The 15,022-nt window shown below is 38.0% G+C and overlaps 1 protein-coding gene across 1 annotated transcript in view; it reads left to right on the top strand.

The window, feature by feature from the left end:
• EIF5B (eukaryotic translation initiation factor 5B) overlaps window positions 1–15,022 on the top strand; it is a 411,763-nt gene that overhangs the window by 32,688 nt on the left and 364,053 nt on the right. The window contains exons 2-3 of the mRNA XM_053707685.1: window positions 12,215–12,334; window positions 12,423–12,504. Of these exons, the coding sequence (XP_053563660.1) occupies window positions 12,215–12,334; window positions 12,423–12,504 (202 nt within the window). The remainder of the gene's footprint in view (window positions 1–12,214; window positions 12,335–12,422; window positions 12,505–15,022) is intronic.

Here is a 15,022-nt window from a genome sequence, read left to right as displayed (position 1 = left end):
TTTTCAATTGAGTTGTACAGTTTATAGGTCACATTAAAGGTGGAAAAATTCTGAAATGATTTATCGTTGTCTCATTTTTTTGCATCACAGAAACCTGACATTTTAACAGGGGTGTGTAGACTTTTTATATCCACTATGTGTGTATATGATATATATATATATATATATATATATATATATATATATATATATATATATATATATATATATATATATATATATATATATATATATATATTCAAGCAAAACAGTACTCTCTCTTTCCAGTAATTACCTTCTAACTATTATTAGAACTTAGGACATACCTAGATATCATCAGGATCATGACAGCTATTTCTAGACTCATAATATTTAAATGCCATTAGAAAAGCCTCTTAAACAAAGAAATTGGTTTTATGTTGTTGTTTTATTGCTTACACTATATGTTCTGCACTGGTTTCCCATTGGCAATGTGTCTTTAAGATATGTATTGATTATGTTTTACCTTGACGTTTGTATTAAGAAATAGCATACAACTAAAAGGCATATGCACTATAATTCACCTCTCAGTAGGGGCGCAGTATTCACAATGCTATAAAAGGCATGCTTTTTCAACCAGCAATATCCGCCCTGAAGAAGCCCCACCTCACTAATGACGAGGTGGTGAAACACGCGTCGGCATCAGCTGACCCTACAGGTGTTCCGGAGTACCGACTTCAGCATTACTTGAATCTGCTGTGAAATTGCAGCGGCATTGGAACAAGTCATTTCCACTGCAGGAACTTGAATAAGTTGTGGGTGTCCAAGCAGGATCGTATAGTCGTAACAGGATATCGAAGGTGTAGTATGTGGAAGCTACACATTACTTGACTTTTACTTTACATGTTTGCATTAAGCAGCAACTTATTACATACTGAGCACCAACTTTACGACAGTCAATCTCTGGAGATCTTTTCATAGACTGTACGTGAAACATTTAAACCGCAACACTTTTAAAAGCCACGGAGTCTTCAAGGTTCCATAAGGAATGATAATATCTTAAAGGGTCTGTGCTGCATGGACTTGATATAATATTTGCTTCCGTTGCTGGCTTTTTGCACTAACATATTTCTATTATGTGTGTATGTTGAGGTTGTTTGTTCTATGCCTCTCTGACTTTGTTTGCTTGGTGCTGAATACTCGTTTGCACAACTTAGATCCCTCTTTTTAGACATCTGCCCAGGGTATACCTCTTGTACTCATTTTTTATTGGTTCTGGTAGCAGCTGGGTGTAGTTGTGCAACCTACTATTCGATTAAAAATTTCACTTCCTATATCTGTTATGCTTGGCCTCATGCATGGCTTGTGACCAACCCACTTTTATGTGCAATTTTAACACATTGTATATGTTTTGACTTGCTGCCTATGAAAAGCAGTATATTGTTGATAACCTAGATCCCTTTAAAGTGAACTGCCCAGGGTATACCTTCACAACGGTTAGTGAAGGTTATGTGTGCAGCTGGGTGTGGCTTATCGAAATACATTCTGTTGACTTGCTGAAAATTGATCTTTATGTTTCTGTCGGTACTAGGGTACACTCTGACCAGTCAGGTTTAGTTCTATACTTTACTCTAATATTTGTAAAGATTGATCAAGAGGCTTTTTTCTTAATATTTTGCCCATATTACATACTGAGTTACCACATTTATTTATCCCTAGACTTGGGGGCTACATAGTGTCATGAGACTTGATTGCAATTGTTCACTTTAAATTTTTAAGCTGATTATTTATTCTATTCCTTAAAAAGAGTGCTGAAATCCCTGTCTTTCTTGGAAATAAGTATACTTTGTTTCCACTTTCTTTCTGCATGTTTCTTGAGATATATATATATATATATATATATATATATATATATATATATATATGCACCGTTTCAGAATAACAACCTTTTTTTCCAGTCATGTGACTGTTATTGAAAAGCATTGAGAAGCAGTGAACTGATTGATTAAAATAGCCAGTAGGTGTAGCTGTCCGCTTGTGTTGCGGCAAAGATATGCAAGCCAAGCAAGCTGAAATCAATCGGTTTAACCAGACATGAGCTATCAAGCAGATTTCAAAGGAACAAGATCTTCCTGTCTATAAATCAGTCCAGATTGGAATGCATAGAAAGAACTGTTTGCCGAAAAATGTAAGTGAAGTCTGTTGTGTGATTATTTTATTAGGTTTATAATGCTGTTTAGAATTTAAAGTCTTAATTTCAAAGCTTTAAAAATAATTTATTCGGTGTTACTTATGACAATTTTGAGAGGGGCCTGGAACCTAACGCCTTAATTTCCCATTGACTTATATTATAAACTGCATTTCAATTTACAACGGTTTCGATTTACAACCATTCCTTCTGGAACCTAACCCCGGCGTAAACTGAGGGCTACCTGTATGTATATTTAATGGAGTGTTAGGTTAGAGGGGGTGTTAGGTTAGGGTACTTAGTTATTTAGATAGTTATTAGCGTTTTGTTTTTTGGCGGTTTAAAGGGTTAATTAGGTTTATTGTGGTTTAGGAATGAATAAATAGGGTAAATAGGTTTATTGCGATGTGGGGGTTTTGCGGTTTAAGAGTTAATAGGGAAAATAGGTTTATTGCGATGTGGGGGTTTAGGGGTTAATAGGGAAATTAGGTATAGCAATGTGGAGGTTTTGCTGTTTAGGAGTTAATACTTCGTGTAGGATTTTTTTTTCTTTTTGTTATATTTCGTGCGGGCTGTGGTTTTTTTGTTGTTGTTTTTTTTAATACTTGATGCGGGCTGTTAGTGTTTTTTTTTTTTTTTTTTTTTTTTTAAATACTTTTAATGTGGGCGATTTAGTTTTTGCTTTTGTAATGCTCCGTTTGACTTCGCTGCATCCCGGTGGATTCTGAAAATGGCAGGGTGCTTCACTGCATCCAGGTGAGTTCTTTTGTCCTCGCTGCCAACATTCCATTGAGGATGCGTGCGCAACTGCCGACGGCGACAGACATTACAAACACAATTATAGTATAGATTGTAACACAATTATCTATGTTTCAATTTTTGGCTACAAATGTCATATTTTAAAATAATGAAACTTGCAGCCCCCAGTCTCATCCCAGTCACACTGCTGCTGTTTTATTTTTATTATTTATTTATTTATTTCTAACTCAAAACCCCCAAAACTGGCTGTATGAACTGTAGACAATTCGATAACACAGTTTCAGACTATGGAAATTGATACTTAAAGGGACACTGAACCCAATTTTTTTTATTTCGTGATTCAGATATAGAGCATGAAATGTTAAGCAATTTTCTAATTTACTCCTATTATCAAATTTTCTCTTGGTAACTTTATTTGAAATGCAAGAATGTAAGTTTAGATGCCGGCCCATTTTTGGTGAACAACCTGGGTTGTCCTTGCTGATTGGTGGATAAATTCATCCACCAATAAAAAAGTGCTGTCCAGAGTACTGAACCAAGAAAAAAAGCTTAGATGCCTTCTTTTTCAAATAAAGATAGCAAGAGAACGAAGAAAAAATGATAATAGGAGTAAATTAAAAAGTTGCTTAAAATTGCATGCTCTATCTGTATCACGAAAGAAAAAATTTGGGTTCAGTGTCCCTTTAATATCTCTGAATCTATTCAAGCCATAAATTATGTGATAGATAAAATTTTCCTCCCTGGAAAATTTTGTGGAAATCGTTGCAGCAGTTTTGACTGTAGGCATGACTAATATATTTTCTCTTGTAAGATGTATCGAGTCCACGGATTCATCCTTACTTGTGGAATATTCTCCTTCCCTACAGGAAGTGGCAAAGAGAGCACCCACAGCAGAGCTGTCTATATAGCTCCACCCCCCAGTCATTCTCTTTGCCTACTCTAAGTACTAGGAAGGGCAGAGCGAGTGTGGTGACAAAAATGTTAGTTTTTTTATTTCTCAAGCAAAAGTTTGTTATTTTAAATGGTACCGTTGTTTACTATTTACTCTCTGGCAGAAAAGGGATGAAGATTCCTGCAAGGAGGATGATGATCTTAGCACTTTGTAACTAAGATCCACTGCTGTTCTCACAAGGGCTGAAGAGTACAGGAAAACTTCAGTTGGGGGAACGGTTTGCATGCTAAGCTGCATATGAGGTATGTTCAGTCTATATTTTTCTAAACAGACTGTGTTAATTCTAGAAAAGGCTGGCAATATTCCCATGAGGGAAGGGTAAGCTGTATTCAGACACTTGGATAGGAATTTCAGCTTGCATGAAGGGCTCATTAGTTACTGGTGACACTGTTAGGAAAAAACGTTTTGGTTTATTCAGTAAATGATGCAATTATAACGGTTTTTTTTTAAGCGACTAAAGGGGTCATTGTGGCTTGTTTTTTTTTTTTTTTAACCCACATGGTTAATTAAGAGACACTCTGGTGTTTTTCTGATAGGCCTCAAAACATCGAGTGAGGTGGGAGGGGCCTATTTTCGCACCTCAGTTGCGCAGTTTCTTTTCCTCAGAGACATCTAACTGCTTCTCCAGAGGTTTCTGCTGTGTTTGAGGGCTGTAAAAGAAGTTTTTTTTCCCCACAAATCATTCTGAAGGGCAGGTAGGAGCCACAGCAGAGCTGTGGCAAGGTGCTGAAAGTTTTTTTACTGGTTTTGACGGTTTTTTTTTCAATCCGGTTTTGCCATTAAGGGGTTAATTGTTTATTTGCATAGCTGTGCAAAGTTACTAATTCTTTATGATGCTACTGTAAAAATGTCATTAAGTTTACTGCTTTTTTACACTGTTTTGCAGAATTTGTGAAGCTTTTTTTTTCTCTTAAAGGCACAGTACCATTTTAATTCTAAGTGTTATTTACTTTGATACAGTGTTTTCCAAGCTTGCTTGTTACATTACTAGCCTGTTAAACATGTCTGATACCAAGGAAAATCCTTGTTCAATATGTTTGGAAGCCATTGCGGAACCCCCTCTTAGAATGTGTCCCAATTGTACTGATATGTCTATAAACTATAAAGAACATATATTAGCACTTAAAAATAGAGCAATAGATGATTCTCAGTTAGAAGTAAATGAGGGTTCGCCATCTAGCTCTCCCCAAGTGTCACAACCAGTAACGCCCGCACAAGTGACGCCAAGTACCTCTAGTGCGTCAAATTCTTTTACTTTACAAGACATGGCCACAGTTATGAATACAACCCTCACAGAGGTTTTATCTAAACTGCCTGGTTTACAAGGAGAGCGGGACAGCTCTGGGTTTAGGAAAAATGCTCAGCCGTCTGACGCTTTAGTAGCCGTATCTGATATGCCCTCACAATGCTCTGAAGTAGGGGTGAGGGATTTGTTCTCTGAGGGATAAATTTCGGATTCAGGAAAGACGCTCCCTCAGACAGATTCTGATATGACGGCCTTTAAATTTAAGCTTGAACACCTCCGCTTATTGCTCAGGGAGGTATTAGCGACTCTAGGTGATTGTGACCCTATAGTGGTTCCAGAGAAATTGTGTACAATGGATAAATACTTAGAGGTTCCTGTTTACAATGATTTTTTCCAGTCCCTAAGAGGATTGTGAATATTATTACTAAGGAGTGGGATAGACCAGGTATTCCGTTCACTCCCCCTCCTGTTTTTAAGTAAATGTTTCCCATATCTGACACCATGCGGGACTCGTGGCAGACAGTTCCTAAGGTGGAGGGAGCTATTTCTACTCTGTCTAAGCGTACAACTATACCTATCGAAGACAGTTGTGCTTTCAAAGATCCTATGGATAAAAAATTAGAGGGTCTCCTGAAGAAAATTTTTGTTCATCAGCGTTTTTCTCTCCAACCTATTGCGTGCATTGTTCCTGTAACTACTGCAGCTGCTTTCTGGTTTGAGGCTCTTCAGATGGAGACTCCATTAGAGGAGATTATGGACAGAATTAAGTTGGCTAATTCTTTTATTACAGATGCCGCATTTCAACTGGCTAAATTAGCGGCAAAGAATTCAGGTTTTGCTATTTTAGCACGCAGGGCGTTATGGCTTAAGTCCTGGTCTGCTGATGTGTCATCTAAATCTAAACTTTTGAACATCCCTTTCAAAGGAAAGACCCTATTCGGGCCTGAACTGAAAGAGATTATTTCAGACATCACTGGAGGGAAAGGTCATGCCCTCCCTCAGGATAGATCAAATAAGATGAGGACCAAACAAAATAATTTTCGTTCCTTTCGGAACTTTAAAAGTGGTCCCGCTTCAGCTTCCTCTGCTGCAAAGCAAGAGGGGAATTTTGCCCAATCCAAGTCAGTCTGGAGACCTAACCAGGTTTGGAACAATGGTAAACAGGCCAAGAAGCCTGCAGCTGCCTCTAAGACAGCATGAAGGGGTAGCCCCCGATCTGTGACCGGATCTAGTAGGGGGCAGACTCTCTCTCTTCGCTCAGGCTTGGGCAAGAGATATTCACGATCCCTGGGCTTTAGAGATTGTGTCCCAGGGATATCTTCTGGAATTCAGACTCCCTTCCAAGGGGGAGATTTCAAATTTCTCGATTGTCTGTAAACCAGACAAAGAGAGAGGCGTTCTTACGCTGTGCAGAAGACCTACATACCATGGGGGTGGTCCGCCCAGTCCTAAAAGAGGATCAGTGGCTAGGGTTTTACTCAAACCTGTTTGTGGTTCCCAAAAAAGAGGGAACTTTCAGACCAATCTTGGATTTCAAAATTCTAAACAAGTTCCTCAAAGTTCCATCATTCAAGATGGAGACTATTCGGACTATTCTACCTCTGATCTAGGAGGACTTAAAGGATGCGTATCTACACATCCCTATTCACAGAAATCATCATCAATTTCTCAGATTCGCCTTTCTAAACAGGCATTACCAGTTTGTGGCCCTTCCCTTCGGGTTGGCCACGGCTCATAGAATTTTCACAAAGGTGCTAGGGTCCCTTCTGGCGGTTCTACGACCACAGGGCATAGCAGTGGCGCCTTATCTAGACGACATCTTAATTCAGGTGTCGACTTTCCAGCTAGCCAAGTCTCACAAGGACATCGTGTTGGCTTTTCTGAGATCTCACGGGTGGAAGGTGAACATAAAAAAAAAAAAAAGTTCTCTCTTCCCTCTTACAGGAGTTTCCTTTCTAGGGACTCTGATAGATTCGGTAGAAATTAAAATATTTCTGACTGAGGTCAGAAAATCAAAACTCTTAACCACTTGCCGAGCTCTTCATTCCATTCCTCGGCCATCAGTGGCTCAGTGTATGGAGGTAATTGGACTCATGGTAGCGGCAATGGACATAGTTCCTTTTGCCATCTACACCTCAGACCACTGCAACTATGCATGCTCAAACAGTGGAATGGGGATTATGCAGATTTATCTCAACTGCATCTGGACCAGGAGACCAGAGATTCTCTTCTCTGGTGGTTGTCTCAGGACCACCTGTCTCAGGGAATGTACTTCAACAAGCCAGAGTGGCTCATTGTAACGACAGATGCTAGGCTGGGGTGCAGTCTGGAACTCCCTGAAAGCACAGGGCTTATGGTCTCGGGAGGAATCTCTTCTTCCGATAAACATTCTAGAACTGAGAGCGATATTCAATGCGCTTCAGGCGTGGCCTCAGCTTGCTGCGGCCAAATTCATCAGGTTTCAGTCGGACAACATCACGACCTGTAGCTTATATCAATCATCAAGGAGGAACAAGGAGTTCTCTAGCGATGATGGAGGTAACCAAAATAATCCGATGGGCAGAGGATCACTCTTGCCATCTGTCAGCAATCCACATCCCAGGAGTAGAGAACTGGGAGGCGGATTTCCTAAGTCGTCAGACTTTTCATCCGGGGGAGTGGGAACTCCATCCGGAGGTATTTGCCCAGCTGATTCAGCTATGGGGCACCCCAGAATTGGATCTGATGGCGTCCCATCAGAATGCCAAACTTCCTTGTTACGGGTCCAGGTTTCGGGATCCCAAGGCTGTACTGATAGATGCTCTAGCAGTGCCTTGGTCCTTCAATCTGGCCTATGTATTTCCACCGTTTCCTCTCCTCCCACGTCTGGTTGCCAGAATCAAGCAGGAGAGAGCTTTGGTGATTCTGATAGCACCTGCGTGGCCACGCAGGACTTGGTATGCAGACCTAGTGGACATGTCCTCGGTTCCACCGTGGACTCTGCCAATGAGGCGGGACCTTCTAATCCAAGGTCTGTTCACGCATCCAAATCTAATTTCTCTGCGTCTGACTGCTTGGAGATTGAACACCTGATTCTATCAAAGCGTGGTTTCTCTGAGTCAGTCATTAAAACCCTGATTCAGGCTAGAAAGCCTGTCACCAGGAAGATCATAAGATTTGGCGCAAATATCTTTATTGGTGTGAATCCAAAGGTTTCCTAGAATATTGTCTTTTCTCCAAGAAGGTTTGGAGAAGGGATTATCAGCTAGTTCCCTAAAAGGGCAAATATCTGCTTTGTCTATTCTACTACACAAACGTCTGGCAGATGTCCCAGATGTTCAAGCATTTAGTCAGGCTTTGGTAAGAATTAAGTATTACACAACGTGGGAGCGCTCAGACATCCGCTCTGTGTGTGGCCGTCGGCTCTTCACGTAACGACACACCCCTCTTGGGACTCCAACTAGCGTCACGATGACGTAGCCCAAAGCTGTCAGCTACGCCGGTGCAAATAGCAGGAAACAATCCACCACTGCTTCCAAACAGCAACAACATCCAATGCACTCGGCATACGGTATACGGCAAATGTAAAAATTGTAAATCCACACTAGGTTGATGCAAAAGAAAGTCTGTATTTAGATTTAAGGCAGATTTAGCATTACAGACAGGCTGTTATAGTTTGGTCATACGCGTTTCATATATGACATACTTCCTCAGTGACTACCATAACCTATTACCCATAAATCTGTGCTTTTTAAAGGTGCAAAAAAAAAACACCCATTTCTGTTAATCCAATCAAATCATTTGTTAAGCACAGGTTATGTTAATAGTAGGACATGTGTAAGGTGACTGCAATTTAAAGAAACATACATTAGTAACAAACAATTGCTTGCCAAAGATATAAACATAAACATATAACATGGGATGTCTATATTTTTATCCCAAAGTGTTATTCCTTCATATAATATCACACGATATCACATAACATAAAAGAATAAAAAAATATATATTACACATGATGTAAAAAAACAAAAAACAAAAACTCATTAGATATCAACAAACAGTTTGACATCCCATCCCGAATTTAATCCTGCTGGCAGAATTAAGCCTGTATTTAAGCCTGTTGCTCCGCCTTGGAGCCTAAACTTAGTCCTTCAAGTTCTTCAAGGGGTTCCGTTTGAACCTATACATTCCATAGATATTAAGCTTCTATCTTGGAAAGTTTTGTTTTTAGTAGCTATCTCTTCGGCTCAAAGAGTTTCTGAGCTATCTGCTTTACAATGTGGTTTCCCTTACCTTGTTTTCCATGCAGATAAGGTGGTTTTGCGTACCAAACCTGGGTTTCTTCCTAAGGTTGTTTCTAATAAGAATATCAATCAAGAGATTGTTGTTCCTTCTCTGTGTCCTAATCCTTCATCAAAGAAGGAACGTCTGTTACACAATCTTGATGTGGTTCGTGCTTTAAAGTTTTATTTACAAACAACTAAAGATTTCCGTCAAACATCTTCATTGTTTGTTGTTTATTCTGTTAAACGGAGAGGTCAAAGGGCTACGGCTACCTCTCCTTTTGGCTGAAAAGCATCATCCGTTTGGCCTATGAGACTGCTGGACAGCAGCCTCCTGAAATAATTACTGCTCATTCTACTAGAGCTGTGGCTTCCACATGGGCTTTTAAAAATGAGGCTTCTGTTGAACAGATTTGTAAGGCGGCAACTTGGTCTTCGCTTCATACTTTTTCCAAATTTTACAAATTGGATACTTTTGCTTCTTTGGAGGCTATTTTTGGGAGAAATGTTCTACAAGCAGTGGTGCCTTCCGTTTAAGGTCCCTGTCTTGTCCCTCCCTTCATCCGTGTCCTAAAGCTTTGGTATTGGTATCCCACAAGTAAGGATGAATCCGTGGACTCGATACATCTTACAAAAACATAATTTATGCTTACCTGATAAATTTATTTCTCTTGTGATGTATCGAGTCCACGGCCCGCCCTGTTTTTAAAGACAGGTATATATATATTTTTATTTTAAAACTTTCAGTCACCACTGCACCCTATAGTTTCTCCTTTTCCTTCCTAGCCTTCGGTCGAATGACTGGGGGGTGGAGCTAAGGGAGGAGCTATATAGACAGCTCTGCTGTGGGTGCTCTCTTTGCCACTTCCTGTAGGGAAGGAGAATATTCCACAAGTAAGGATGAATCCGTGGACTCAATACATCACATGAGAAATAAATTTATCAGGTAAGCATTAATTATGTTTTCTTTTAAAACTTTACTTGGCTAAAATTGTGTTTGACACCCCCGGAAAGTATTTAACATAGCATTCCAAATCTGAGTTGAAACCCTAATTAATAATACTGTAAATCACAACCAGCATTTAACACTTCTTAGACAGTCTATTTTTATGCAAACTTGTTAAAGGTATGGTAAATTTAAGTAAACCTTATTAATTCTGGACCTGTGCTTTATTTTATTTGTAATGGTAAATTTATCTGCATGTACGATAGTGTCAAAATGTTTTCGGGGTCTCCCTCTTCCTCAGATGTCTATGTAATGGATTTGTAATATATATTTATTTCACTGTATTGCATCAGTCATGCACATGCCTTAAAATGTGTATGAACATATTCCAAATCTAAAGAGAACAGATAATTAATTAGTCTATAAAGCTTCCCACCCTTTCACATACTACTATTTATATTTTTATATTTACTGTCAATCTCCAGCCTTCATAGGGACCAGCTTAGTAGCTGTTTTATGATGGCAAAAGCTAGATCTGTAAGCCTTGTGGGAAGTTCCCTATAGCTGACTCAATCTCTTGCAATCATCTGGAATACTATTATAAAAGAATGTGTTGTGTTTCCAGTGTCCTTGCCTGCTTAAAAGAGGAAGGTAGGTTTTACAGTGCTTGCTTTTGAAAGGCATTACATAGGGGATGCATGTTACATTATTCTAAAACAACTAATTTAATGTGTGCTTACATGAAATGTAATAATGAAGGGGATTATTTAAATATGTTTTTTGCTGTGGTAATATGAATATTCAAGTTGCATTTATTACCTAGTAAATAGTGACGAGTAACAAGGTAACATTTTATTGTTTATGTAGATCAGCAGTGTGAATTGTGGATCCCATTTTAAAATCAGAATTTCCTTTTTTTTGTATTCTATTAGTTAATTTGCTTTAAATATGTGTGTTAAAGGGACATTAAACCCACATTTTTTCTTTCATTATTCAGATAGAAAATACAGTTTTAAACATTCAAATTTACTTCTATTATCTAATTTGCTTCATTCTTTAGATATCCTTTGTTTAAGCAATAGCAATGCTCATGGGTGAGCCAATCACACGAGGCATCTATGTGCAGCCACCAATCAGCAGCTTCTGATCCTATCTAGATATGCTTTTCAGCAAAGAATATCAAGAGAATGATGTAAAATAGATAATATAAGTAAATCAGAAAGTTGTTAAAAATTGCGTGTTTTCTAAACCATGAAAGAAAAATTTCCTTTTAATGATCAGTCCTATACACAAAAACAAGCCCTAATAATATCTTCTGTTATATGCACTTTGCTACATGTTTTACAGACTTTACTAATATTGCTGTAACAAAATAAGGCACGTATGCCACTTTTCCATTTCCAAAGAGCAATTTAATACTGTGTATAATTTAATCACATATAATATTTTTTAATTAGGTACTAGATTTAGACACACAATGGTTTCTCTCACATATTTGGCAGCATTATAAATAAATAAATATCTATTAATTTCCTCCAACCATACTTGAAGGTAAAGGGACGGTTAACACATTTAGATTTTTATATAAAAAAAAAGATTGTGTAATAAAAACAACTTTGTAATATACGTTCATTATTTATTTTCCCCTATTTTTAAGTAATTTAGCTTTAAAAAATTGTGTTTTTCTAATTCATAAATCTTGAAATGCCCCCTGCTGACTCCTCAAGGCTAACCCTGCTATATATCTTTTTCTAATTGGATTTAAGTGATCACAACTGACCTGCTCAGTATATAAATACCCACTCTAACTGTACTCTGTACATCCACAAAGCACCCACACAATTGTCAACTTGCACAAATAATAAAGCTTTCTATTCCGTTTCTTTATTTTATTCAATTACAGCACCAAGGATGACGTTGATCTTGATGCTCTAGCTGCAGAGATAGAAGGTGCTGGTGGTGCTGCAAAAGATCAAAAGGCAAAAGGAAAAAAGAAAAAAGACAAGAAGAAGCAAGATTTTGAGTAATAAAAAAAAAAAAAAGTATTTACACTTATGTATGAGCACAAAAATGCTTTTCAATTACAAATACTTGTGTTTATTTTTATCTAGTGAAGAGGATATATTGAAGGAACTTGAAGAACTGTCCTTAGAAACAGGAGGTGGGAAAGCTGAAAAAGACAGCTCTGCCAAGGTAAATCTGTCATGAGAGAGTTAATATCCGCACAATATCCTCGGCCTTATATGAAAACTGGGTATTTTAGTATCTTATTCTAGCCACAACATGTAAAATCACCAGTCCATATAATGTAGGTATTCCCCGGGTTCTCCTGTAATTAAATAACATTTTTCCGTTGCTCCCGTATTATGCTTCTTCCTGGTCCTCAATCTCCCATGTGCACACAGTTTTTAAGGCAACATTTTTTTTATAGTGAATTGAGCTATTTAGCAAAGGGAAACATTGGAAACTTGTTAATAAGCTGAGAAGCACTGGCGCCGCCATCGCATCTGCACGTCAGTCTGTGGCTTTTTTAAGTGACTGAAGTGCAGACTGCAGAGGATGGTGTCGGAACTTCTCAGCTGATAAGGTAAGTCAGCCATAAACCATGCCACTTTCTGATTGCTCTATCATCTTTCATATACTGGGGTCCCCTGATGTTGCCTTTTCCTCAGGCCCTGGAGCCAGTAATGTCTGCTAGCTCTTTACCTTTCTCTTCACTTCACCTAACTAGCTTGCGTACTCTGCACGCTGCTATCTGTATAATGTACTTCAAAGTGATCCAGCCAGTGACAAGCTTACAAAGTTCAGCGCCTGTTACTAAATAGACAAGCGTTTCTTTGTAGCTGTATTATTTGTTTCTTAGATTACGCTTATATAGTGCCTATTATAGATGCATAAATGCACGTTTAAAGCCAGCATTGCTCTTTCTATACAAATGATGTGAAAAGTGTTAAACGTGTGTGTGTGTATGTATGTATGTACGTATGTATGTGTATATATGTGTGTATGTATGTGTGTATATATGTATGTATGTATATGTGTATATATATATATATATATATATATATATATATATATATATATATATATATATTTGTGTATATATATTGTATACAGTAGAGTTTCCTCACCAGTCTTCACAGCGGATCCACGCCGCTTCAGTGTAAGTTACTTTGTGTGTCCAATCTGTGTGCCAAAAACACCTCTTGTCTGTACCATACCTCGCTTTTATTGTATCCTCCTCATGCTCGCTTCATATGCATAATGCGAGACTGTGATCCCCCAAAGGTCAGAGGTGCGCTTGATAAACCACACAGAGAATTCGCCCGGCGGCGAAACACCTGTTGCGTATCTGCACTGTTTGTTACAGGCTCGGTTAGGCCGACCGAGCTGTTCCAGTGCACCTCTGATCTTTGGAGGATCACAGTCTCTCATTATGCATATGAAGCCAGCATGAGGATACAATAAAAGCGAGGTATGGTACAAAGAAGAGGCGTTTTCAGCACACAGATTGGACACACAAAGTAAGTTACACTGCAGCGGCGTGGATCCGCTGTGAAGACTGGTGAGGAAACTCTACTGTTGTATATTTGTACCCCACAACTAAGGGTCCCTTGTGCGAGGGCACAACCCTCAGGAGGTAGTACCCGTGGAATAGGGGTTGTGTGTTTGGTCATTTCACTAACGGAAACATATCACTAATGTGTGGTCCTAGATGTTGCCGTGTGAACTGCCAAGACTAATCCGCTTTGCTTGCACTAAACTACACGCTGACATACACTGCTTTAATAAGGCTATATATGCAGCCATGAACTGCCTTTGCCATAATAATATATTAATTGAATTGCTTAAGTGCTTCTGTGCTACTTATAAACTTTTAGCTTACCCCTGTCAGGACTGATCTAAGGATAACAGCTGGATAAGGGTACAGAGACTGTGTTTACGATAATCATCCTATGGCTTCACACTGAGTGACAGTGTGACATAAGTCTATGTATATGGATTTACAATGATCTTGACGACTTTGAGCTCTTATTGGTGATATTTAATCAGTATCCAATGGCCATTGGTGTTTTTGTATGTATATATGTTTAGTACACACTACTGTTATGGACTTGCCACTTTTCAGAAGGTATATGATTATGTGTATACTGTCTTCACCTACTATGAATTAAATGTATTTTACTTGTTCATTCAATATGTACTGAGAGATACTTCATTGGGAAGGGAGCCTGTCACTTTGGGATTGGCCACAATCGCCCACATATTTTTCTATTACATATTTATTTTGTATGTGTAGTTACCAGCTAGGACATACTTTTATCTTATCTGGTTTATTTATCTTATTCCTTTCTGTTTCTTTCTTTCTCTTTTTATGGTTGTCAATATCCTAGTTAACCAGGGTAACACACAATATATATATATATATATATATATATATATATATATATATATATATATATATATATATATATATATATATATATATATATATATATATATATATATATATATATATATATATATATATATATATATATATATATATATATATATATATATATATATATATATATATATATATATATATATATATATATATATATATATATATATATATATATATATATATATATTATATATAATATATATTCCAAGTATCCCAACCCTGGCCAGGGGTGAGTGGTGATACTAATGAAGCAGGCAACAC

This window comes from Bombina bombina, chromosome 3, assembly GCF_027579735.1.
Source record: "Bombina bombina isolate aBomBom1 chromosome 3, aBomBom1.pri, whole genome shotgun sequence".
NCBI lineage: Eukaryota > Metazoa > Chordata > Amphibia > Anura > Bombinatoridae > Bombina > Bombina bombina.
Note: the sequence above shows the minus strand (reverse complement) of the source record. Positions and strands in the feature narration are given on the sequence as shown.